Source organism: Pocillopora verrucosa, chromosome 4 (assembly GCF_036669915.1).
Source record: "Pocillopora verrucosa isolate sample1 chromosome 4, ASM3666991v2, whole genome shotgun sequence".
Lineage (NCBI taxonomy): Eukaryota > Metazoa > Cnidaria > Anthozoa > Scleractinia > Pocilloporidae > Pocillopora > Pocillopora verrucosa.
The window spans coordinates 22,001,499-22,027,769 of NC_089315.1; the positions used below are offsets into that span (position 1 = coordinate 22,001,499).

Here is a 26,271-nt window from a genome sequence, read left to right on the forward strand (position 1 = left end):
TGTTTAAGTGTTGTCATGCGATGTTTGCCGACTGCCTTAAAAGCATGTATGTGATTATCACATGTAATTCTTCTCTTTTGCATAGTTTAAGAGTCGCATTTTACACCAACAGAGGGGCAAGGGTTAATTTATTTTTGACATAATAAAAAGAGAAAGCAGACCCTTTTTCTTGAACCTTCTTTTTAATTGTCTAGCTCTTGACTTAATTGAATCCGATATGGAAGCAATGACCTTCATTTCTTTGATTAAGCTATAAATGTCGAAAGCAGCGCCTTAAATTTCTTATCTAGTCGTTTCTTCTCGCTTTGCAACAATGCAGAACGTAGTCGAGGCTTTTTATTCGTTTATCATCCACACTTGGGATGGTTGATGAGCTTAACCTTTTAGGTCTCAAGATCTGATTTGTAATTATCCCTTCTAGCCTATGCATATTTTTTGTAGATAAGTCAAAGTTCCGCATTGAGCTAAGTAACGTTTCGAATACCGTTTTCGTGTATAATGATATCAGGTCCCACACATTATAGTATCACAACAAAGAAATGAGAACGATTCATTCACAAAAGCCGATTTCTATTAATCGTTATAGGGATGTATATCGTTAGATTCTAAAGGTAAACACGTGTGCTTCTATGAAGGGCATATACGTACATACGCCTTATCGAAGTATATAGACGTCACTCCCCTGATGAACCGCATAGTCTTCAGCGGATTCGGGGGCCCAACGTCGCGTCATCTTTCGTAAGTGTAGGTCCGTTGGAAGATACCCATCGTCTGTTACAGTTTCCTGAGTAATGTAGATCGCTTTACTGAAAAACATTTCATGTTCTTAGATTTCAAGAAAGCTCTCGAGGAACAAATCAACGCTTCTTGTGGTGTTCTGGAAGAAAATATCGTTCAAACTTACGAAAGGCACAGCAAAACTATTCAGGACAAACTTCAGGAATTGTTTGCGGTTCTTGAAAGAATAAGTAAGATACTTATTGTTTGCAACCATCATTTTAATCACTAATTAAGACGTCAAAATTACCACTGTAGCGACTTCCACTTTAAAATGGGCCAAAATATTCGAAACAATTGTATCTTGCAGAGACAGCCGTGAGAATTATGAATGCAATATCAACTTCCCATTCGAGATGATCCTTAGTGAAGAAAGAGTGATAAAAATTTGGAACTGAACTTTTTCAAAACATGTTACCAACCCACATAATGATGTTAAGATATCGTGACCTTAGTTAAAGAGGAGAAAAGGATAATTAAAACCGCGAGCTGTCTACGAAGACACGATGGGCGCTAATGGGAAATTAATCACTTTTCAATTCACCTGGAGCGCCTTTATATGATATCATGTTGCGTAGCAGCTATTTCGAACCGGACCGCTCCGCTTCTCAGAGGTTACCGCCGTATGTGGGAGAGTGTGTGAAGAGTATGTTGTAACTGAACACCGTAAAGCTGCTTTATTGCAAGATTAACAAAGCTTTGATGAGGATACTTGTATACAGACCTGATTTGCCCTCAGGTGTAAGAATATGGGCAACATTATCTGTGGTTCCTTTTACGGACAATCCCAAATTGTTGTCTGTTGTCACGAGTTATCGTGTTTTTGACCTCTTAACACACATGTTTTCGATTTTTTCCATTTTGTCGTACTTGTCCATCATTCACCCTCGGTATAACGCAACAACTGTTGACAAGACAAGTTGCTTTTTTTCCTTTCCTCTCGAATCCGTCCCTTCACATCATACTGTAAGATATACATGTTCTAAACCCCTTTGTTTTTCGTAGGTAAACTTGAAAATGAACTGATGGACTTCAAACATTCCCTTGGTCTCCTCTATAACGACATGCAAGTTGTGTAGGCGTGGATATCTAAAGAAACCTACAAACATGCTTTGTCCTAGAATAAGCTTATTGATATAATTTAAGAAAAGATCTTTCTATTCTCGTTACACATTACCTCCTAATACCTACCCCCTTGGTAGGATAAAGAATGCACCCGTAAGGTTACCAAAATTTTGAATAACATATCGCTTTCATTGCAATTTTACTTTTCATTTTGGCTTGGACATTTAAAAAAACCATCCTTTTATCAGTGGTTATAAAATTAAATCTCCTTTTCATAACTTATTGTAAATAAACTGAGTTACACATTTCGTGCGTTTTTGTAAACACCACCTAAGTGGGTTAAAAGAAATCAGATTACCTCGCTGACTTTAAGAGCTGTCATAATGAAAAATTTATCAGTATCGTCAATCATACTGCATGTAATTTACAGCTTGAGTACCATCAAGTACTCCAGTGACTACAATGGGTGAAGCAAAGCCTCTGATGAGGGTAGGTTTTAATCTACTATACTCATAATTTAGTAAATATTCCCGAGGAGTTAATTACATCCAAAGTTGTCCGAACAGTAGAAAATCTGGCTGTCAAAGAAGGAAAATAATTGATATTTGTTCATGGCTAAAAAGGGGGGACTTTAGAGGCAAGCAAAAGCAGTAATCATTTGCAGTGGCCATGTTGATGCAATGTTTGGGCACCAGAGCCGGAGACCAACGACATCATAACCATCGTGGACGATGTAACTTTGAAACTGAACCTATAACCGCAAGTTATAATCGCCAATCGTGTAGTCTGAGGTCAAGATGGCGGAACTGAACAGCCATGTGTTTCTCGGTCTTTTTATCCGTTTCTAAGGACTGAGGTTGCTACACAGTTTTATATGTCCCTTGAGAAAAAGATGGTTCAGTTGGCCTTGCGGCTAGAGCCGGGTAGGGGTGAGACAGACAAGCAAGCATGACCATTTGTGAAAGCTTGACTTAAACTTGGTCTGCGTGACAATAAAAACAGGAAATAGGGAAGCTAGTAAAGAACGAGCGTAGAAATGTGACATTGCAACATAAAACGTCATGCTCCTGAAACTCACCTGAAGCTCATTTTGTGTGTGTGTGTGCTTCTTGTGCTTTGTAAAAGCTGAAAAAATACATATGAATGTGAGCCCATTGGTGAAAATACGGAAAGACATCCTCTTCATGGTTACTTTTTCTAACTGAGGCTATTGCTAGTCAAAATCGATTTTGACGGTTATCTTTATGAAGGGTAGAAGACGGAACGAGTCGTTAATAAATGAACAACAATTCCAGCTCGTTGTAACCAAACATTTCCTTTACATCGATCTAATAACTCTGATAAATCGAGGTCATCATTATTGATAAGGACCATCAGAATGAACCTCGGAGTTCATAGTGAGCAAGGTCGTCCTTGATCATAGGAAGGTATGAATACTTGTTTTGTCTCACCACCAGATTTAAAACCCAGTAAATCAGCTGTGTTGGTCAGCTGAATGCATTTGATGACTCCCAAGGGTACCAATAATCTAGAAAGAGATGTTTTTGTTTGCGACCAAAAGAGAAGATTATCGGCTGGATTATGGGTTAAGAAGTATTTTGAAATTGTAAAAGAGTTCCGGTGGTCGTTATTGCACAGTTTAAATTGTGACTCCCCTGGTTGGACAGGTTATGTAGAAGGACAATTTCTGACTATGTTATAACCGGACGTTGGGTTTGAAAGTGTAAACCATCTTTGAATTCTCTGGACGAACTTAAGCTTTAAGGAGTATTCATCAGGGTATCAGAATAGTGGGGTTTCGCCGCGTAGGGATAATCTCGTCGCTTTGATAAATCACTTACGCGATGTCAGGTTAGTTCTTCCCCGAGCCTTCAGACTAGGCGTACTTGTTTTAACAGCCGAGCGTCGCGCATTACCCGAACATCTTGCTTTGTTCATTCTTTCGTCCTATGAGGCAAAGACGGTTTGGACTCCATCGTTCCTTATCTCTTTCACTGATTTCACTGATTAGCACTGGTCAGCCTTCAGACCGCATCGCAGCGTAATCGAACTCCAAGCATTACCCACACTGGTTGGAAGCTCTATAGACTGTAGAGGGATGCTAAAGCTAGGCCACTGACGGTTCAATTTTGCATTGTGACTAAAATGGCACTAAACCAACAAAACCCACAATTCTGATCACCAGCGCAGTGCTCTTTAATTATATAGGCCTTTTTAGTTGGAACTGACGATGATCGCTTACAGTCGTAAACATACGTGTTCTCTTTTCTTTCTGCATACTTTCCATTCATTTTGCTCTCATTTAATTCAACTGACGGTGATTGTCATGATCTATTTGTGTGTATGTCTCAGAAACAGCGTTGCACATACAGTCACAGGTCAGGTTTTTTTTTAATCGTACGGCGAGAAAATGTAGTTTTTGTTACTGTCTTTGTCTCATTTTATTTTAGTTTGAAACCCTGGGTTTTTCAAAATGGTAGCCTTAAACAGCTATCTCAACTGAAGTGGTGTTTGAATGATTGAGGTGATTGCTGTTGAACTTTACTACATCTCAACATGTTAAGAGCACAGTGGGAGTTGACTCCGATCTTCCTGAATTTGAAGACAATCAGTGCAATGATTTCTTTGACTCCCTGTCCAGGGCTGAACTCATTGCTGTCAAAACTAGACATTTCTACTGCTGAAGTCTTTGGCCAAGAATTTCTCGGTCCTTTAACAGCGCTAGGGTATTTAAATGACTTCCTTTTCATTTTACTCTGTGACAAAATTTTTCAAGTGGGTGTCAAATACTCTTATCGACTTACTTTTCGCTGAGATATTTATCGTCGATACGCAAACTTATCACGCTATAGTTTTTCAGTGAATCCTAACCACGCTTACATCAATCACCAGTATTTTGTTGTAACCTAAGCTCCGAGATTCGTTCTACAGCCCAGAAGAGCCAATTAGTCGTTTCAGTTGCTATTCAAGCTATGTTAAAGGAGTTTTGTAGCGCTTTGGGGTAGGATGTTCTGTTCCTACCTTTAGATGAAAGTTCAATTATGAGCTTTCATACATATATGCGAAACGAATCAATCAAATTTGCTGACCGCATCTTGATCTTTTAATTGGCAGAATTTTCTTTTCAAATTAGTGATACTCACTACAGAAGTGTTAGCTTGGATGAAAGGTTTTCGTGAGTGGTGATTCCTGCGATTCCTATCGTTCCAGTGCTCATGATGTACGCAGTGCATGTACCACAAGGCCGTCTTATCGCACTTTCGGCTGGAGAACCCTAAGGGTATCTCCTAACCAAAAGAAAAGCTTTAGTTGTTGCTTCTGTAACAGATTTTCTGGTATCTTTACAATAAGCCTCCACTGATTTGCATCTCTTTTGAAGACCGTACTCCCTCCGATAAAAATTCTGCAGGAGCGTACTAAAAAGTGTTATAAGGACTCTTTTATTCTCTTTACTCAAACAGAGTTTGATCACCTGATCTTTGATTAGTAATCAGTACTTTTCAAATGTTCTGCAGCACCCTCCATTATCAAGTCAAGTTCTGTCAGTCCATCAGTCATTACTGCAGGTTGAACTCAGCTGGTCTCAGTCGCTGTAAATCTTAGTACCATATACTGTATTTATTTTCTTTCGTTAGAAAAATTAAGGTTGCCTTCACGTCACATCGCGTGACTTAAACTTCAGTTTGCTCACAAATATGGATCTCGTTTCTTTCTTTGAGGCCCTTTGTGAAATCTATCTCCTTTTTTTTAAATTTTATCTGGATAATAATACATCACCTTAGTTTCAAGAGGTTAATTGGATTTTCACCGAAAACGTGTTTAAGGAGAGGAAAAGACAGCAATAATTAGTGAAACGGAGTCCAATAGTATTTTACCCGATGAAGGAGTCATCAGTTGTAATCATGGACATAAATTTATTGTTGCCAATTCAGAGCGCACGATATTAAACTTTACAACAAAGTAGTGAAAATGTATCGGCACACTGTGTGAGAAGCGCGGCACACTTTTTAGTAACACAAAACTTAACATTTCAATTAGTTCGTTTTTTTTTGCCTTCTCCAATTTACCATTTAAGTTGGTTTTTTCAAAGAAAAAACATTTTTGAAAACGTCTGTAATCATTTAGTGACCGTCAAGAAGCTGAAATGTATATGATAATTATGAAATTGTGTATCACCTTACGTCGAATCGCAAACCATTCCTGAGATTAAAACTGGACCAGTCAAATAATTTGTATGCTGACAGAGTGCTCATTTCCGGTATAAGTATTATTTCTTCTGTCTTACTTTTTCGGCTCAAATTTTGAAAACCATACAGATAACCGCTTCTGCGTGAGGTCTTGTCACGCATCCTCATCAAAGTCTGTTTTCCGAGGTGCATTGACTTGGTTGTCTTGTCATTGGGCGGTATTTATTAAGAACTCTAGAGATGTTTAAAGTGACTTTTCGATCGTTCTTCATATCTGTCTCGTTCCAAGAAAAAAAGGATATTTTTAAAAATTTTGTCTTCTATCGTTGTCTTACACCCACCGCGCAACGGACAAAGGTCCTGTTGTTGTCGTCCTTGACACAAGCAAGCCACTTGGGTCCAGTCTGACGCATGGCTTGCATTGGAGATCGCGCGCTGTGTTTTGAAAACAAGGAGGCCGGCAGCAATCTCCACTCTGAAGGCTGCAGGTAGGACACGGATCGTCCTCGAATAGTGCTTTCAGATTTTTTGCGTATTTTCAATACGCTGTACAAACACTCATTGACGAACGCTTTGATTCGGGAAGAACCATCATGTGACGTGGTAGGTTGATAGATTGGCTCTCAGAGCAAACTTATACGTAGAATAATGAAAACTTTGTCTCAATCAACACTGCGATTCTCCTTCTGATTATACATGGCTTATTTCATCGGTAGGTTTTTTTCATACTTGGCTCAATAAAGGCCACCTTTGTCTGAGAGAGGATACTGCGTGACATTTATAATGGTTTCGTCATCTGACAATTCAACGCATCACATTCATTTGTCGCCTAGATTCACAGTGAGTTCTTGTGTGCTCTTGAGTTCCCTTTACGTAGGAACCTAATCCAGTCTCATTCTGTTGAAAGCCTTGCCTCGAGAATGCGATGATTACCACGTTCTTAGACAAGAAGGAAACAATTGCCAGCAAGAACTTGGAAAATCCGAAATCCTTCTGTGGACTTCTCAATGGTAAATTTAGAAGGTAAGTGTCCCTCACATCACGGTGTTTGTGATTTCACATATTATGCTCTCTTTTCTGTCCGGAAAGGTGTGAAAACCACAATTTGTTCGAAGGTTACGTGAAATACAACCTAGCGTTGATAAAATAGTTGTCACACGTTGCCAAGATGTATGACATCCTCATTAAAATTCTCTTACAATGTGCTAAATCGCAATAAATACGAAATCAAATCTAATTGATAGTTTGGAGCAAAGAACTGGAAGCCTTATTTAGAAAGCGAAGGATTACTTCTGTTTCTCAGTAAATCTTGATGAACGTGACAGAGATAACCTTAAGAAAGATATCAGAGTCATCATGGCCCCGTAAGCCACTTTTCCACTTTTACTCGAGTGAAGTTGAGAGTACTAATTCTAAAGTAAACATGCGAGAAATTTATCCAGACTCATCTTATCTTAGGGGTGCTTTAACTCTTTTCATTTTATTTTCAGAAATCGCTCTGAGACACAGAATTAGCAATTTCGTTTTTTTTTTTTGAATGTGAAATATGTGTGTTGCTTTCGGCCATTCTAACGGGGCCACATAATTATATGCTTTTACCTATCTTTAAGAGGGAATCCCCCTTTGCTCGCACATAAGCAGACCATAACATGTATTATATTGTTGTGTATTGGAAGTTGGGTAGGAGCATTTTAAAAATACCTTACTGAAGAAGGAACCAAATCAACCTGAATTTATGAAACATTCAACAAAGGCAGCCTCATACTTGCATGTATTTTAGATTTGTTTCTACTTAGCTTAAGAACATGCCATTATTGCTGCAAATCTCTTTTACTCTGAAGTTAGATATTTCTTAAATACAGCACAGAGTTGTTTTAATTCTCATTGTTAATATATTAACTTTACTAGCAGGTGCTACTTGTTAAGATATAGTGTTTTAAATTCCTAACTAACCATAATGAGAATAACATATTTAAAATATAACATATGTTCCATGTATTTCTAAACTGCCTTTGCTTCTTGGAAATAATCCAATTTCTAAATTGATTGTAGTCAATGTAGAGATAATTGGAAAAGAGTTTGTGTGCAGCATCTGCAATTTGTTCACCATTTGCTCTCTGCCATAGATATAAATATATATAAGTAATTGTTGTTGTATATGTTAGCTTCTGGAAATCTTCAGACTGCTTAGTTGTGCTGATATGCATACCACAGAACTTTCTGGAACATTTCATCAAGTCACGCAGTCATTACATAATACTACTAAAATATTTCTTTTATAAGCTTGTGGAATGTTTCAGAACACTTTGTGAATGTATATAAGGAAGAGAGAGCTATGGTGGAAGATTGCTAATTTCAATAAATATTGGAAGAAACTGGGAGTTTGGCTCAGTGGTGAGCTAAGATGTAGACTGTGGTGGGCTTGAGTAAGTTTATCAAGGATAAGTACTGGGCTGCCTTTAGGAGTTGCTCCTTATAAAGAATATTGCATGTTGTTTGATAAAGTAGTTGAGCTTGTAGAATTGTAGTGTTTTTCTGTTAGTTAGATTACACTATAACTATATATATATATACATGTTTAACTGCATATATACATATTTATATATATTGTCTATAGTTTTCATTTTTTGGTAAGATGTTTCATTCTTTATGTGCTGTCACTTCATTTCAGATCTGTACTAGTTTTATTCTTTCTCCTTGTCACTGCAACTGCCAATGGACATCAAACAAGAGTTACCACAGAATCGATTGCTTCAAACACAACAGGTGAGAAGGTTTGAAATTCTCTTTAACATGCCTCATGTTAACAATAACAAAGTAAATCATCTTAAGCATCTCAATCATTTCCTTGTTTGTTTACCCTGTTTTTCTAAAATGAAACTTTGTTAGTTTTATGTAAATGTGAGACTGAAGCATTAATAGAATTTCCAAAAACTAACTTAATATTGTCATAAATAGACAGGTTTAGCTTCATTTGCTGGCAGATCTCAGCAAAAGCAACAGATATTCAGTATTTTGCATAATACAAACTGTTCAGTCAGTTGATTATTTGTGAATAGTCTCATGCAAAGGAGTGTACATCTGTAAAAGCACTAACTCCACATGTTTTTAACATGATATTATTTGTTGTGCTTAGAGAGTGACCTCAAAGTACATTCCTCAAATGTAGATTATATCCACCTATTTAACTTTGAAAAATTGTCCTGAAAAGTGAAACTATATATACAACTGTCATTCTTTGTCTTTCTTTATCCTGAACAACTCTTTTGTACATTCATATTAAAAAAAAAGGAACATGTATACTAACTATCTGATACTTAATTGGAGTCTTACAAATACAGAGCAAATCTCTCTAATTGCCTATGTGGGTCACCAAATCTCCAGAATTGCATTTTTCTTTTATTTTCCAATGTTTTGCTCATTATTTGACCTTTCAAGCATTTGAAGTCCCTTACATATTTTTTCTTAAAAATTTTTCTCTTATTGTTTATGGTTTTAAGGGGTTAGTTGGCGATGAGGCTGGAGTTATATCGGGATTTAAGATCTCTAGAGGTTAACTTTTTTAACAGTGTAACTGTAATGTTGTTAAGGTGTCAGTGTTTGATGTATCAGGCCACTATGCAACCTTAGATATTACTAGTCCTTTCTTATGGATCTCACAATTCAAAGTAAATATGCTCTTTTATTACTTCCAGTAGATCTTCAAGGATTGCATACTTCAGGAATAAATGCATCAGAGAATAATATTAACCAGAACTCCCCATACATAGAAGAAACTAGCACAACTGCACCATTAATACCAGAAAATGACTATTTATTAACTAAAAAGTCCTTGAGATACACTTTACTTTTGGTTTTTAGGCAGGAATTAGACAGTAGGAAATTTGTGATAAATATAAATGCTGTTGATGGAAGTTCATCTGAAACTGTCTATATCCTTACAGTTCAGAATAGATCACTCTCATTTCAAAGAAATAGTTCCATATTTGGCATTGTTAAATTAGCTAGTGTTTCCTCATGGCAAAAACTGCTTGTAAGCTTTAATCACCAAGAAATCTCAGTCACCCAAAGTTGCCAAGAATTCAACTACCTATCACTGCCAAGCATTAGTAAATTGGAAGAGTGGGAAAAGATTGCTGTAACAGCACTCCTTGAGGATGCCCAAGATAGTGATATTAAGGTATGTATACTTACCTGTTGTAAAAAGTATTCATTCAACTGTTATAGTGGTGTAAAGGTAGCATGGTTTGTTGTGAGTGCTAGAGATGGTTTTTTGAAAGTTCACCTATTGATGAGCCGACAAAATTGATAAATATAAAAAGAGAGAAAAGAAAATGCATTTTTCTAAGTAATGAGGTTGCTCACTGCTTGGGATGGTGGAAACCAAAGAAAGGAATACTGAACAGGGAGAAGATGGTTTTCAACCTCATTTATAACTTGAAAGACTACACACATATTGGTATAGTAAAGAAAGAAATGATGGACCCAGATGTTTTGGCAATTATTTTCAAATTCTGGTTTAGCTGGTGTTTGACCTTGGTAGTATTAATATGTCTTTTTGTTTTGATTTCAAGGGTTTATGTAGTTATTTGTCTATTCTGCACATTTAACAAACTAAGTAATAAATGACATAAATGTTTCTATTTATTGGTACAGGAACCTTGCTTTGATTATCAAAATGTTGATGGATTTAGACAAATTTAGATGAGAAAGAAGAAGATTTAAATTTTTTCTTTGAGAATCTAGAGAAGGCCTTTGCAACATCTTCAAAAGAAATTAACTTGTCGTCTACATCTGGAACCCCCTTGCCTATTATTAACCTATTATGTAACTCTTACACGAGTTTATTGATTCCACCTCTTTTAATTAGAATGACATATGTGAACTGTTACTTGTGGATCAGCAAGAAACTGTGAATGCTTTCTGCCAGAGACCATTGACAAGTGATTGCTCTAATAGAAAAAATCTTCATGCTAAACATCAGACTAAGGTTAGAGATTTTTACTTTAACTACTCATTTCATTACTCAATCAAATATTTTGGATAGTGTACCTAATGGTGAGGTTACGAAATTTATTGCAGGAAAGTTGGAACAGCACTGAAACACAATCAGGCCAAGGCATTGTAAGTGTTTGAAAGATGGTTTTTACCATGCTATACTTTTTTGTCGTTAGCTGAGCAATCTGTAACAGAATGAACTTTTAGGTCATATGGGAAAAAAAAGGGCCTAAGGTATTTGAGTACTGCACTCAAGACCAAGGGCACAGTTTGTTGCCATATGGACCAACTCAGACTGGTAAAAAAATTATTAATGTTTTTCTGTGGTTTTGTTTTTTCTGCTTTGCCAAGAATGGAGTAACTACCCAATCAGATTAGAGGATTTAGGATTCTGGCCCAAGGGCATGATTCTCGACAATTAATATTGCTTATTCAAAATTTTACAAACATGGTTTAATGATAAATGCTTACATTAAATCGTTATGCCATTTGGTAAGTGAAATGGACATTTGGTTCAGAGTTGGTACTGACAATTTGATTACATTGTTGTACACTTTTGGACTTTAAACATGGCTCATTCCACTTAAAAAAAAGTAAATAGTAAAACATTCAAACAAATTTTATTTTCCTTACTTTTCACAGTAGTTTAGTTTTAAAGAACTATCAAGGAGGTCAATATCTATTCTGATAAATGTCATCGTTGTATATAACCACTTGTGTTTACACTTTGACTGACTTCCCTGTTTAGGTTGCCATGCCAGCACCTGCTGGAGTCAAGGCAAGTTGTTAGTTCTTATCAATAGTGTCCAATAGTCTCTTTACTACTTCAGCTCCACATGCATTAATTATTACTTCTTCTCCTATCTGATTTCATCACTTATTATCCATATTATTATTGTAGTAGGACTACTATATTGCTAAACCTTTGTAAAATTCCATCATGTGTACTTTGTTTTACAATTTTCTAGGGTCCTCCCAGTAACACAGTGACAGAATTAACAAGAGTGGTAACAGTCATTGAGTCCCGCGGTCATCCTGTATGTCATATTTACTTCCTCTAAAAATTTGCATTCCACCACTTTTGGATGTTGTAAGTGATCTATATTCAACCTACATGTTGAATACGGATACAGATGTGGAAGTGGGGCAGTGGAGTGCAATTGTTATTGTTTTTTAATTATTATCTTTTGCGTGTGTTTGGGGTTCTGATTGGTTTGACATTGTCCTTTTTGGATTTAGTAATCACTACAGTAACTGCAAAGTATAGTTTATGGCCCATTTTGCACAAAATATTAATATCTTGATTAGGCTATTTTGCAAGGATGTAGTCCAAACCCATTGAATAAGCTAATTTGCCGAGAATCACTTGGCTCAGGATATTGATACAATATCGAGGATAAAATTAACAATCTTTCATTGCTTCTTTTGTCTAATGGGATGTATTTGTGTATCCACTATCAAGCTATAGCAATAGACTTTTATACTTTTTATACTAGGGATTGGTCGGTGAAATTGGACCTAAGGGTTATAAAGGTGATAAAGGCATGCAGGTAAGACAGGCACATTTAGACACAATATCTCTTAAGAGTTTCCTTTTCTGTGAATTTAAAAAATGTATACACCTTGTTTCTGCTTGGATCATCCCTCTTATGTCATACAACTTTTTATAACAGGGTCCAGGTGGCATCCCTGGAAAGCCTGGTTCTCATGGCCCTCCAGGTGAGCAGGTAGGTTGCTTTTTTTTTAATGTTGGCTGAAAATTATAATTTAGGCCAGACATGATAATGAACACATTTTTTTTAATGGGGGAAATACCATCTGGCTGAATTATGTACACAAGCTTATTGGAAAGGAAAATTTAATCAATCAATTTTAAGAAAATGATTTAGTAAATTTGTAATGCAAACTACCAGGATGAAATGTATATTAGACTGTACATCTTTTTTTTCAGTAGATTACCCAGAAAGAAGAAGAATAAATCACTTACCATGCTAGGATAACTCAATTGATCGTTTTTCTTTTTAGGGTAATGTAGGACTGAAAGGTGATCTTGGGATTATTGGACACCAGGTAAAGGAGAGTTACATATTAAATAGATTGAAATAAATTATTTCAACAGATAACAGTTTACTTTAATTGGTGAAATTATTGTTGGTTAATTATGGTTGGGTGCAACATTTGAATGGGTTTGATTATTATTTCAGTCTTAAGGTAAGTATACCTTTTTATAACCTTTTTTTATTAATTTTAGCACAATTCTATTGGCTACTTGATGTCACATGGTGGAAAATTACCAGACTGTTATCATATCTAAAAATTTCACATTTGTCCTTAAAGCTTCACTTCTCAGCCAAATTATTAATTTCTCTGACAATATCTCAGCTGCAGACATTATCAGCCAACATACCAGCCACCTGGAGGGGTTTCTTTCTAAATGTATTCAGTTATCAATCTTTGATCCTATGCAATATTGTTTCAATTGGTGAACATGTGATTAATACTGTCACTAGCTTAAAAAATTGAACAGTTGTCGTATGTTTCAGAGTCAGCATATGGTTAAATTTGCAGGGTCGTGCTGGAAGAAATGGACCTAAGGGACATCCAGGACCTCTGGTAAGTTTCATGGTCACTGACTTAACATGCTCAGTCAGAAATCAAGCATCATTGGCCAATGCAAAAAGAATATAGTTTATTCCATTTAAATGTAGATAATTCAAGGTTAAACTGAACATTCAGTTTAAATTATCTTATGCTAACAATGTGACTGTTGGAGGAAAGGAAAGGAGGTTTGAGATTTTTCAGTGGTTGACATACTCAGAACCATACCCTTGCCTCTTGACTAATTGAGTACTCATTATTTTACAGAGAATTATCACAAACTTTCTTTTTCTCTGCAAAATGGGCTCATTACACTCTGTTTATATGACATGCTTTTGAAATTCATGGCAAGTTGTTTGGTTTTAATGTAAATGCAACCCAGAAACTTTTTCTTTCTACATTGATTCTACACAGTTACTAAAACAGGGAATGACCTAAAATGACCTAAAATGATCTAAAATGACCTAAAATGACCTAAAGTGATTTCTAAAATGACCTAAAATGGCTTGAGTGACTTGAACAATGACCTAAAACAAAATAAAAACCTTAAACACAGGTGTCCCAAGGTCACTGGAAACCACAACTGACACACAAGATGTGAGTTAGTTCTATTGATTTTACATATAAAATGTGTATATCTCAAAATATTAATTGTTATAAATCAACCATATTTCATTCCCCATATTATTCCTTATAACAGCTTCAAATTCTTCATAGGATCATCTTGTAACCCCAACACCAACTCACACAATGCATGAAGCTTTCTTGAATTAATCATCTGCTTTTTCCAGAGACATGAGCTGGGAACGTCTGTGCATAAAATAACTTTGACTGATGTCTAAGATGACCAGAAATAAAACTAACCTTGATTGATGTGTAAAATAACCAAAAATAAGGTTTAAGTCTAGCTAAAAAGATCCACAATAGCTGGTAGTCACACAATGATCCGTGAGTACTAAAACATGGAACGACCTAAAACCACCTAAAACCACCTACAACCACCTACAACCATCTACAACCACCTCAAAAATTTCAACAACGACCTACAACCACCTCAAAAACATCTACAGCCACTCGCAAACTATCTAATACCATCTAAAACAAGGCATAAATGTCTTAAATAAGGCAAAACGATAACACGTCATGTACATGAAATATGAGAATCGAATGAAACCTCCACCTCCCCCTGAAATCTTACTCTCCCTGGTCCCATGTATAATCAACCATCTCATGAAATAAAATGCAAGAGCATGCCAATTATATTTTTTATTACCTCAGTGGTAAAAGACCTAAAGAACTTTACAAAATGAACTATCAAGTTACAAAAAGTAACAAAGTAAAATAACAAACTCGTAGTCAAGACTGACTTGCCTTGGCTTTTTCTACCCTGGGTACCAGCAGATGTTTTGGCTCACGTCTAGAAAAAGTATGAGTAAGAATGATTATTAGAAATATTTCAAGCAAACTGTACGTACATTTGGAATCTTCTTTTGGCACTAATGCCATCATGCTGGTATTCATACAGCATTCAGTTGTATGAGTGGTGCCACTTACACAAAGTGATTCACATTTTGCTCCAATTACATTTAAATTGCTGAGATTATAAATGGAGAAAAACACTACCTTGGACCATTACATAATCAAATGAAGCGTGAGCCAAAACGTCTGCTAGTAAAGTTCTTTAGGTCTTTTACTACTGAGGTAATAAAAAATATAATTGGCATGCTCTTGCATTTCATTTCGTGAGATGGTTGCTTATACATGGAACCAGGGAGAGTAAGATTTCAGGGGAAGGTGGAGGTTTCATTCGATTCTCTTATTTCATGTACATGACATGTGAGCGTTTTGCCTTATTTAAGACATTTATGCCTTGTTTTAGATGGTATTAGATAGTTTGTGAGTGGCTGTAGATGTTTTTGAGGTGGTTGTAGTTCGTTATTGAAATTTTTAAGGTGGTTGTAAATGGTTGTAGGTGGTTGTAGGATGTTTTAGGTGGTTTTAGGTCGTTCCATGTTTTGGTACTTACCCACAAGGATCTAAGGTGTTCTAAGTGATTAAAGTGGCATACTGTTAAGTGAAACTAAGAAGGAGTTCTGTTGTATATTGCTGGCAGTTACTATTTTTTTAATTGTTCCAGTAAAGTTTTTAATGTCAATTTATGTCATTTTAGTCAGCGTAGGTTACTTTCAATCATTTTAAGTCAAGACATCAGTCAGGGTCTTTTTAGGTCATTTTAGAAATCACACAAGGTCATTTTTGGTCATTTTTGGTCATTTTAGGAATCACTCAAGGTCATTTCAGATCATTTTAGATCATTTTAGGTCATTTTAGGTCATTTTAGGTCATTTTAGGTCATTTTAGGTCATTTTAGGTCATTTTAGGTCATTCCTTGTTTTAGTAACTACCATTGATTCTATCAGGGTGATGCAGGTGAACCAGGCATGGCAGGACTACCAGGTGTAGAGGGTGATCAGGTAAATCAGGTGGAGCTTTTTTATCTCAGCATGGATTGCATAATAGTAACTTCATTTGCCATGATGCTTCTGGATCAATTATAGTAACTTTGATTTAATGAACAAAAATGTTAACAGGCCATCAAAATGAATATTATGAAAATTTTACATCTTCATATGTTGTTGACTCAAAGAGTGAATCATGCAGTGTTTCCTAGTGTTTGTGTCTGGAGTATTTATTGACTTCTGTAGTGTGACCTTCAAGAACGTTCTAGAAGTAGCTGTGTCATACTGAGTCATCCCTGAATCAATATGTAAATAGAATCTGCTGTAATGTTACGGAACACTCTAGATCCTTAACCGTACCTATGAAAGCCTAGCTTGTAACTAGATGTAGCAAGTAGTTTAGTTGTGGGTATAGCCCGTTAGATATCAATAAGGTGTATCCTGCAGAATACAAGACATCCACACTTCAACTTCCATATTTTACTTGTCACTGTTTTCCTAGATTTCAAAGACACTTATGATTGACTAACTTAGGTAGACTTTGTGGATATATATATATTTTTCTCAATCTGACCTTTGGCCTATTAAATGAAACTACTGAGTTATTATTGTAAGATGTCATTTAACAAAAGGGAATCAGCTGATAGGCCACATATACTGTAAAGTCAAAATTACATCTGTTTAAACATTTATAAATATTAGTCTGTCAATTTCTATTTTAGGGAGACCCTGGTGATGTTGGTGAACCTGGAGATCCAGGACCTCAAGTAAGTCTCTTGTATGTTGTGCCTAAGGGTGTATCAGCTCTGCTGGTAGCTAGATATTGAATTTTAGTCTTCAAACATTCCAATTTTGTTTGCACTTCTGTTTTGTGATTTTCTGTTCACCATAAGTTGACAGAGTCAGAAAAACACTATGTTTTAATTTCCATATGGCTCTCTAAAAATCATGTGCAGTGTCCACAAAATGCTGTGGGTCATTATACATGATAGACTTTTTTGGTCAATATGGTAAATCTCCAGCTGACTAGTTTATTTAATTTTTTTTAATGATTTCAAGATAACTAAAATAATTACAATATCATGTACTCCTGGACTGGCCTTGCACTGTTTTTGTTAATCTCAAATCATGAATTGATAGGGGTTTCAAGGCTCCCGTGGACAAATGGGTCTGACTGGAGCATCTGGGAATCCTGTAAGTTATTATTATAATACATCTGGGATCTAAACTGTGTAAGTTTACTAAATCAATAAATAAATGTAAGTATTATTTTAGAAATTTGTTTTCCTCTTATTTCATCATTTTACTCCATGTCAGTCTTAATATTAGATCAGTCCAGCAAGGAATAAATCCTGCACTCATACAGGATTTATTATTTTCACAGTGGGAGTTGGTGTTGTTCAGCCTTGCTCAACAACACTGCAAGGTGATGGAGTTGGGAAGGATTGAAATTGTATGGCAAATACATACTGTGTTAGTGAGTAATGGAAGGGAGAAATTGAAGCATAATTTGTTGCCTTCCCCAAGAAAAGATAATGGTAGGGTTGGTGAGAAATGAAGTGCACAAGAAGAGTAATTGAATAAATTTTACATATTAAACAAAATGAAAAGAAGAAGATTGAGATGGTTTATATTTTGTCAATTGAGCACCAAAATCACTCTTGAAAAGGAGAGATGGATTGCTAAAATGGGGTTAATTATAAGTAATATTTCATGGGTGTGACAAAAATTACCATGACATTGATGGTCACCATGATGGTGAGCATGATAATAGTTAATTGATATTCAATCATATTAACTCTACAGGGAGTTCAAGGACCCTCAGGTTCCAGGGGAGTTCAAGGATATCAGGCAAGTATTTAGCAAAAGATCTCAGATGTAGTGCTTGGGTGTTATGGTGTAACTTTTAAGGAGTTTTGAAAGGGCTTATGCCTGGAATGGCTCACATTTAAGGACGGGGGTTTATAACTTTTATCAGCAAGCTGTTAGAGAAACATAGTGAATTTCACAACACAAAACAATTACACAATTTTTTTTATCTACATTTCATAAGGGTCATCCAATGCAATTACACTGTATGATGTTTGAAGACATTAAACATCTCTTCTCTATTCTCTTATTCATAGCAAAGTGTTTAAGAATAACAACAACTTGACCCATATTTTGCAGTAAAAATGAATAGCCTTCCTGTTCAGTGTTTGTGATACACTTCCTTGGAGATATTAATTGACCAGAGAGAAAAGTGTCTTTGATTAATATGATTAATTAAATAAAATGAAAAATTAATTAATATTGATTAATTCATTGATTAATATGCGTCATTTAGTTTTGTTGTTTCTTTTGGTAAGTTATGACAGGAAATACTGAGCATTTTTGTGACATGGTACCTTGTAAAGACTAACAATTGATAATTACGCAAACAACTCACACATCTAAAAAAAAAAAAAACACAATTTGGCAGTGACTGGGACCAAGGTTTGACAGTGCACAATAGTGGCAGCAAAACACATAGCAAAGTAATTGTTGGAGGGGTGGTAGCAACACATTGAGCAAGTGATGGATAATCCAGTAACATGTATGCAGTGAACCACACCTGGTCAAAAGCACATCAACCATAACAAAGGAATAAATCACATGTCTTGTATAGCACATGCTACAGTGGGGTAAGATCAATAATGAGGTTGGGACAGAGTTCCATTCAGCCTACTCTGCATGTGATGCCAATTGGCAGGTGGATACCTAAGCCTGTAGTCAAGCTTAGCAAGGAGAGGTGTGGAAAATATTCACAGCTTGCAAAGAAACCTAGGGTACAAAGAGCTATATTCTGACAACTACATATCTCTTGCTAAGAGTTTAAGGACTGTACTTTAATTTACAAACCAAGCCTTTTTCACTTGGAATTATGGCCCAAGTGCAAAGGTAAGTTATATTTGTTTCATCATTATTATAGGGTGATCGTGGAAAGCAAGGAGAAGGAGGAAACCATGGAAAAAGAGGAGCTAAGGTAAAACAAAACTCATTGAAAGTAAAATGCACTTGGTAAATTAGTAGCTATCATTTTTTAAGAGGAAGTACATAGAACAATCACTCCATATCACTCCAAACAAAACAGACATGAAGGAAATATACTTTGTTCCTATATACAGCTACAGCATATAATTTACAGAGTTTAATTGTTGAAACATTTTAGTTTTTTTACTTACAAAATGGGTACTAAATAGTGTACTACTTTGATAAGGATTGCTAGTTAGAGTTAGAGTACAGGCCTGAATTTTTTTCAGGCCTTATTTTCACTACTGCCTAAGTAGTGTTCATTACTGCAAAGATCACTTTCATTCATGTCTTTATCCGCAGTTCAAATATATGACCTTCATATATTCTTAACCGTCTATTCATCACTTCACGGGTTTATTTAGAACCACCATCATGACCAGCTCCCAGTTGGCTTGTTAGCTCAGTTGGTAGAGCGCTGCACCGGTATCGCAGAGGTCATGGGTTCAAATCCCGTACAGGCCTGAATTTTTTTCAGGCCTTATTTTCACTACTGCTAAGTAGTGTTCATTACTGCGAAGATCACTTTCATTCACATAGAGTTTATTTTGTTGTAGATAGTTTTTTAACATTTTTGTTTGTTAAATTTATAGGGAAACAGAGGAAGTACTGGGCGCAGTGGCATGAAAGGCAAAAAGGTAAAGGGTAACTGAAACACTTTACCTTGGGACTACATGGTCATGACTTCTCTGGCTCGATTTGATGAGAAACAAAATCTCTGTAATTGATTTCTGCACTTTTGAGATGTGTTTAATGTGTAGTCATTATTCATGAAGTTCTACTAAGTACTGTTTTTAAGTTTTGGAAAGACCATTTCTTTGCAAAAATATATTTTTAAAATTTTCAGGGTATTTTAACCCTTTCCTCTTTTTGAGGTACCTTCATTTTGACCAACCATTATGTCATAGGGAAATCCAGGTCCACTTGGCCCCAAAGGAGAGGAGGGTGAAAAGGGCCATAAGGTAAGAATTCTAACTTTTTTTTAGGCAATTCATTTATTGCTTTGTTTTATCATTTGTAGGATCACAACTACTATCTGCACATACGTCACAGGTGCTCAATTATCACCATAATTGTTGTTATAGTATTCCAACAATGATGAAAATGACTCAAGTTATTTGTTTCTATAAAGTTCTCAATTGTTACAAATTGTTTAATGTTTGTTCATGCATAGGTAAGTCCTAATTATGTATTAGCAATAAATTTTTAGCACTCCCTAATGTAAGGACAGTTGTCTACCTAACCTCAAGTGGCTTTAAACTGTTGAACTGGAGAGAGGCTAGGGCTGATTTTGTCTTGAGACAAATCTAACAATCTTTGGTACGCATGTCAGTTTAAGATCATTAAAATAATTACTTGTGTCTGTCATTCCAAGGAAATCTCACCATCAGACAGAGACTTTAATACACTTCACATAATTATTAACTATTTCAATTTCTTTTTTATCATCACTTAAAGGGCATTCCAGGTCATGTGGGATCCAGAGGTGCACATGGTCCTCCAGGAGCACAGGTTAGTGAGCAAATCACCTATCCTTAGCTAGTTACAAATACATGGGGAGAACTGAGGCAGAAGGAATGTGAAAACTTTATAACATTGGCAAAACAAAATGTCATATGTTGAAGAATGTTATAACCTTTGACAGGGTCCTCCTGGAGATCCTGGGCATAAAGGATCAGCAGGACTTCCTGGTCACAAGGTAGGTAGTCTGAACTCATTCACTTTCAGTTCAATGTGTGGGTGCATGACCTCAGGCACACCTCTGCACGTTGTGCCTTATTGGACTTGGATCAACGCACTGAGGACATACTATTAAAATTCTGTGCATGTGGAAAGTGTATTGGTTTGCACATAATTGACATTAGCATTGTTTTGTGTTGAAAACTTTGGTTCATTTTATTTGTGTTGATGGAACACAAAAAAGAAGCAAAGCAGTAATAACTTCTCACTAATCAAGCATGAAGGCTGTACTGGGGAATATTGGCCCTTGGTCATGGCATTAAAGACTAAGAGGTCCCCACAAGAATAACAGAGGGCCATTATTCCTCAGCAGGGCTCAAGCAAGCAAGTTTATAGGGCACTCACCAAACATTTTTACTTAGAATTTTCTGGCCTTCATAACCAAATTACATGGTTTATAACAATTTGGGTGGAAACTGTCTGTTTGGTAAAATATGTACTTAGTAAGAACCAATCAGAACACTCAGATTTACCTTGCCATGTAATGACATGATTTATGTTATACCTTCAGGGAATGCCTGGAAAGCTAGGTAAACCAGGAATCCCTGGACAGAAAGGCAGTGAGGTTAGTAATTTTTACTTTACATTAGCTTCTGATCTCGAATTGTAAGTTTGCTCAGCCTAACATTTTGAATTGCAAGTCAACATTCACTTGTTTGATAACTGTTGTCTTATTCCTGGCACTCAAATGAAACTGAGTGGTAATGAGAGGAAATCCCTTCAACTTATAACACCTTGTTTAATCTTGCCTGAGTTATTAAGTATTCACTCCTACCTTGATCTTTCTGTTAGTTTGTAATAGTGCTCAGACTGATTGGAGTCCAATTTGGTCTGTAATCATATGAGTGATTTGTTTATCACAAGTAAGATTACAGACCAAATTGAACAACATGAAGTCTTATTACCAATTAATCATAAAAATTGTGATTTCCAAGGAAAAAAAGAATAGCCAAGTTATAAAAGAAAGCGAAAATTTTGATTTAAACTACATTTTTGAATGTGATTGGTTGATTTAAACTACAACTTTGAATGTGATTGGCTTATTGAACTGTCCAATAACAACTTTTCAAGTGAGTTAGTGGAAAGTTGGAATTTTTAAACCAATCACAATTGAGGAAATTGTAATTTTTAAGGTTAAAGCAGTTATACCTGTACAGAATTTTATGGCTACATGGTCAAACATATGTTAGTTTTTCTGTCAAATTATGCATGTATCTATAATGTAAAAAAGGATAATTCTATTTGAAGGGTTCTTCTGGTGAACTTGGATTTTATGGCCCCAAAGGAAACAAGGGAGATAAGGTGGAGTATTTAAGCTTTCTTATACTTTTTTATTTGCTATCTGTCTTGTTATTTGAACATAAACCACTACTGATAACATAAATTACCATGTCTAGGGGGACAGGGGTCGCCGTGGTTTCCATGGAAAACGTGGAGTAAGAGTAAGTTTCTTCATGAGACAAAACATTAATTTCTCTGCTTAATAGTTTGCTAGCACGTGTGGTAATCTGAAAATAAAAACTTATGGGAATCTGCTATAGTGCATTTGAAAGCTATGTTAGTCCTCAGCAGCATATGCCCAATCTGGGGTGTTTAGCTAACACTATAGGATGGAGCATGAAAAGCCATGTTTGTACTCTATCAAATTCAGAAAATTAAATTCATATGAAAGAACTGTATTAACTGCAGAGCAAGCCATCACATTTGGACTTAATGGAGAGCAAACTATCAACAAGGCATTTACATATAAGCCTATAATGTTTTTTTTTCACTGTTTGCTCAGGGAGACTCTGGGAAGAAAGGTAGAAGGGGCTACAATGGTTTAAATGGCGATAAGGTAAAATGTGATTTTGAAATTTAATAGTATTCATGTCTGTGCCCAATTTTGTACAATTTAAAGTTCCCCTTTCATGTTCTTACTTCGTTCTCAGGGATCATCTGGAAGGATTGGAGAACCAGGACCACAGGGTCCACTGGTATGTTGGCAAAAAAGGAACTTGTTAGTGTGAGACCAAATGATAATAATTTTGTGAAATGCTTAAAAAACAAATCTTTAGCATTTTTAACACCTGATAATAAGATATATGTACCTCAGGTTGAAGAAATAAGTTTCAATTGCATTTTATTGCCCTTAAAATTAAAGAACAGCTGGGAGTCAGGGCATATATTTACACTAAATATTACGGACAAAACGTACGGTAATCATACTTTCATAGCTCGGTGGTTAATTCCTTTAAGTGTTAAAATACCACACAATACGTAAAATTTCATTTCTATTATTTTACCCCTGTTACTGAAAATACAGTTGCAAAGTACTTAGAATATTTTTGTTATCGTTTTTTTTTTTCTATTCCTGACATCGATATAAGAGTTCAGATTTTAAAGTGGTGTAAGTTGTTGCAATAATCATTAGAAAGTTCATTTTCATGTAATTACTTCTTATTATGAACTCTCGTATGACACGAAGTTTTATTTTTCCAAGGGAACACCAGGTGTCCAAGGAGTTATTGGTAGTCCAGGATTAAGAGGACCTCCGGTATTAAGTTTAAATTTTCTGTTAGTTTTAAGAATCCGGTGACAAAATTTTTTTAAGGAGAACAATTTTACTCAAATCAACAAGTCGAATTCACTATCACTGGATTGTAACTAGTTTGTATCTCTAAACTCATGATTTGCACATTTGATTTCAGGGACGTCGTGGTCCTAATGGCACAGTTGGCGTAATAGGAAAACCAGGGCCTCTGGTAAGTTAATGATACCTAGGAACCAAAACAAACCTGTTCAAAGTCGCAAATAGGTTACTTTCCGCCGTGCTTCTTTTCAGCAAAAGATATAGAAAATATGGTAAGAACCGTTAAACCCCTTTGCTGAGTGTGTCAAAGATGTTTCTACCATATTCTGACGTTATCAGACTCTTAAGACTACAAGCCGTCCCTCTTTTTCGGCGAAGTTCGTCAAAAAAATATATATATACAGAGAAAAAAAATTATGTTAGCGCGCGGTGTATGAGGTGGGACTGGTTGTAGACTACTGACTCATGGCAAAAATGGAATTTATTTGTTTTGTTCAACGAAGAGGATGTTAGGATTTGTGCTTGAATTTTAGCGATTTTTAGCGAGCTCTGCAACTTTTTTCACTTTTATTTTGTTGTTGTATGTGGTGTCCATAGGGTATCGAAGGAAAGCCTGGCAATCAGGGAGCACAGGGCCCAAAAGGAGAGGATGTAAGAAATTTTCTATGTCAGTTGCTGGATCTCAAACGTCTGAATACCTCTAGGACTGCGGTCTTTAAACATGTATGCCGTTTATCAATTTAAAAATGGTGACTTGCTGGCGCTTGAATTGGACTGTGGCAAGAGCGCGCCGAGTTAGAGTTGCACAGTTCCGCATATTTCTTTGGAGGTATTTTAGAAGCAATTTATTAAGTCTGACTTAAAAACTAATGGCCGCAAAATCTGAATCAATAGGGTCCAGCTGGAATACCTGGATCAGTAGGAGAAGCCGGGCCCCAAGGATTGCAGGTGATTTTATGCAAATTACCTTATAGTATTCCACCTTTCTATAGAAACATATATATATATATATATATCATTGGATCTGTCTTCGTGTATACTCCTCTATTTAGTGCCCCCTTCAACTCTTTGCTTGTGCTTAAGTTATTATAACTCTGCTGTTTTCTATTTTCAAACGAAAACAGTTAAAAACACAGTTGAGGTAAAAAAAAAATTACTTTCATTTTTTATCTTAGGGTGAATTAGGGCCAAAGGGAAGTCGTGGAGAAATCGGAGAGCCTGGAAAACTGGTAAGATATCGGGAATTGCTGTATGTGGAGTGTTCATACATAGCTATAACAGCTCGTCAATCTGCTTATTGGTAAAGGTTTATCGATATGAAAATAGGTAGCAAAAGAGGTCGTAAGACGTTACTCTAGACTCAACTGCCTTTTAATAATATTCATGGGATATTTGTTAAGACAGTATGTTACATTGTGGTTGTATCTGTTTGTGATTGCCTACTCTTAGGGCGCTGCTGGTCATCCTGGAACTAAAGGCACGCACGGAATTACGGTGAGAAAAGAACTAATTAATAAATAACTAGAAATGATTAGCTAAGCACCTGGATGAATGGATGCAAACCATTGGAACTAATCAAGCCTATCCTTTTTGCTTTAAAGTAGGGTATCTCTCTGATGCCTAAAGTAATAAAACCCTATCATGGTGTGTTCCTGGTTGGTGCATGTCAGCCTTGACTTTCCTCCTATACGAAGTCTGTTCCGACGGTTACTTTTGTCAAGTCCAATAGGCTAAGTCGTCGCAAAAGTAACATCTCTTTACGTGTTAGCTGCCACAGGACTCCTCTTATGAAATGACGTTACTATTAATTAGATAGATGCTAAGTTTAATAAAATCTGGTCTTCTTTTTAATTTGTTCTTCTTTTTCGCAACTTGGTAGATCTTTAAAAGGAGCAGATTGTATGATTCAAAGCCAACATCTTCCTGTGGCATCTCATGTAAAGAGGCAATCGGACTCTTCTCCTCTTTTCTCCTCTCGGACCAGTCTCTCTTAATGCTTAACTTGTCTTCACTTGTCTCTCCTAGGGAGAAAAGATAAAGAAGAGTCCGACTTGCAAATGCATAAAGTTTTTGGACTCCCTTCCAGGTTTCTGTAAGCTCATTAAAATATGTTACTCATGTAATTTGACAATACTGATTAATGAATTAAGAGTTATAAAAAAAACATGCAGACTCTAAATACTTTCCAAGAATCGACCTTAATTGAATCCACATCACAGGAGTTGCATTCCCTGAAATTATTGCGGTGTATAGGGAAAAGCAACTTCATTTCCAAATATGCATGTAGCGTGTCATGACTGGAGATTACACCTTGAAAGTAGTCAGAGTAAGCGCGACAGCTACAGAGACAATGCTTTAAAATCTGGGAGACATTCAACACGTGGATTCGTTCATAATGAAGTTGGACAAAAATCAGTGCTAGATCGCAAATCATACCGACGACATTTCACGTAAGGAGTGGCTCATGCATCGCCCTATGGTCGTTGAGATTTGAATCTCTTGAGAAATTTGGAGATCTCTCGCAAGAGATGCTCTTGGCCACGCCTCGAACATCTCCTAGGCATCTTTCGTACACTCCAAACATCCAGCGTGCTGTCAAATCTCGATGAACACACGTTAGCGCATGAACTAATCGTTAGGGAAGTGAAGCTTCAAGTGAAATTGCCTGCCTGTTTGGGACTGGTAGATCTTTCTTTTTTCTTCAAGAATTTTGAATTGATGTTTGAAAATATTCTTTGCAGGGGCCAGATGGTGTTGAAGGGGGTGAAGGGCTCGTCGGTGACCCAGTGAGTAAAAGTACCAATATACCTTGCTACTTTGTTAT

At 36.2% G+C, this 26,271-nt stretch overlaps 2 protein-coding genes across 6 annotated transcripts in view; both read left to right on the forward strand.

Annotated features, from left to right (window-relative positions):
* LOC131778826 (synaptonemal complex central element protein 2) overlaps window positions 1-1,920 on the forward strand; it is a 4,215-nt gene extending 2,295 nt beyond the window's left edge. Inside the window, exons 4-5 of the mRNA XM_059095295.2 lie at window positions 831-968; window positions 1,783-1,920. Coding sequence (XP_058951278.2) covers window positions 831-968; window positions 1,783-1,856 — 212 coding nt within the window. The 3' untranslated portion in view covers window positions 1,857-1,920. The remainder of the gene's footprint in view (window positions 1-830; window positions 969-1,782) is intronic.
* Window positions 1,921-2,174: 254 nt separating this feature from the next.
* Window positions 2,175-26,271, forward strand: part of LOC131778742 (collagen alpha-2(I) chain) — a 38,301-nt gene continuing 14,204 nt past the window's right edge. For 2 of the 5 annotated variants that reach the window (XR_010717194.1, XM_066165149.1), the window contains exons 1-33: window positions 2,175-2,331; window positions 6,937-7,052; window positions 8,701-8,795; window positions 9,725-10,209; window positions 10,900-11,019; window positions 11,112-11,153; window positions 11,776-11,805; window positions 11,996-12,064; window positions 12,524-12,577; window positions 12,701-12,754; window positions 13,053-13,097; window positions 13,596-13,640; window positions 16,046-16,099; window positions 16,807-16,851; window positions 17,225-17,278; window positions 17,891-17,935; window positions 19,035-19,088; window positions 19,729-19,773; window positions 20,044-20,097; window positions 20,594-20,647; window positions 20,781-20,834; window positions 21,387-21,440; window positions 22,124-22,177; window positions 22,273-22,317; window positions 22,659-22,712; window positions 22,807-22,851; window positions 23,358-23,411; window positions 23,566-23,619; window positions 24,045-24,098; window positions 24,342-24,395; window positions 24,623-24,676; window positions 24,897-24,941; window positions 26,189-26,233. Coding sequence is in view for 4 of the 5 variants with exons in the window: in XM_066165149.1 (XP_066021246.1) it covers window positions 2,305-2,331; window positions 6,937-7,052; window positions 8,701-8,795; window positions 9,725-10,209; window positions 10,900-11,019; window positions 11,112-11,153; window positions 11,776-11,805; window positions 11,996-12,064; window positions 12,524-12,577; window positions 12,701-12,754; window positions 13,053-13,097; window positions 13,596-13,640; window positions 16,046-16,099; window positions 16,807-16,851; window positions 17,225-17,278; window positions 17,891-17,935; window positions 19,035-19,088; window positions 19,729-19,773; window positions 20,044-20,097; window positions 20,594-20,647; window positions 20,781-20,834; window positions 21,387-21,440; window positions 22,124-22,177; window positions 22,273-22,317; window positions 22,659-22,712; window positions 22,807-22,851; window positions 23,358-23,411; window positions 23,566-23,619; window positions 24,045-24,098; window positions 24,342-24,395; window positions 24,623-24,676; window positions 24,897-24,941; window positions 26,189-26,233 (2,253 nt within the window). In the remaining variant the exon portion in view is untranslated. Of the gene's footprint in view, window positions 2,332-6,187; window positions 6,633-6,936; window positions 7,053-8,700; window positions 8,796-9,724; window positions 10,210-10,899; window positions 11,020-11,111; window positions 11,154-11,775; window positions 11,806-11,995; window positions 12,065-12,523; window positions 12,578-12,700; window positions 12,755-13,052; window positions 13,098-13,595; window positions 13,641-16,045; window positions 16,100-16,806; window positions 16,852-17,224; window positions 17,279-17,890; window positions 17,936-19,034; window positions 19,089-19,728; window positions 19,774-20,043; window positions 20,098-20,593; window positions 20,648-20,780; window positions 20,835-21,386; window positions 21,441-22,123; window positions 22,178-22,272; window positions 22,318-22,658; window positions 22,713-22,806; window positions 22,852-23,357; window positions 23,412-23,565; window positions 23,620-24,044; window positions 24,099-24,341; window positions 24,396-24,622; window positions 24,677-24,896; window positions 24,942-26,188; window positions 26,234-26,271 lie in introns of those variants that run through there. The other 3 variants (XM_066165150.1, XM_066165151.1, XM_066165152.1) reach the window with 3 other exon arrangements.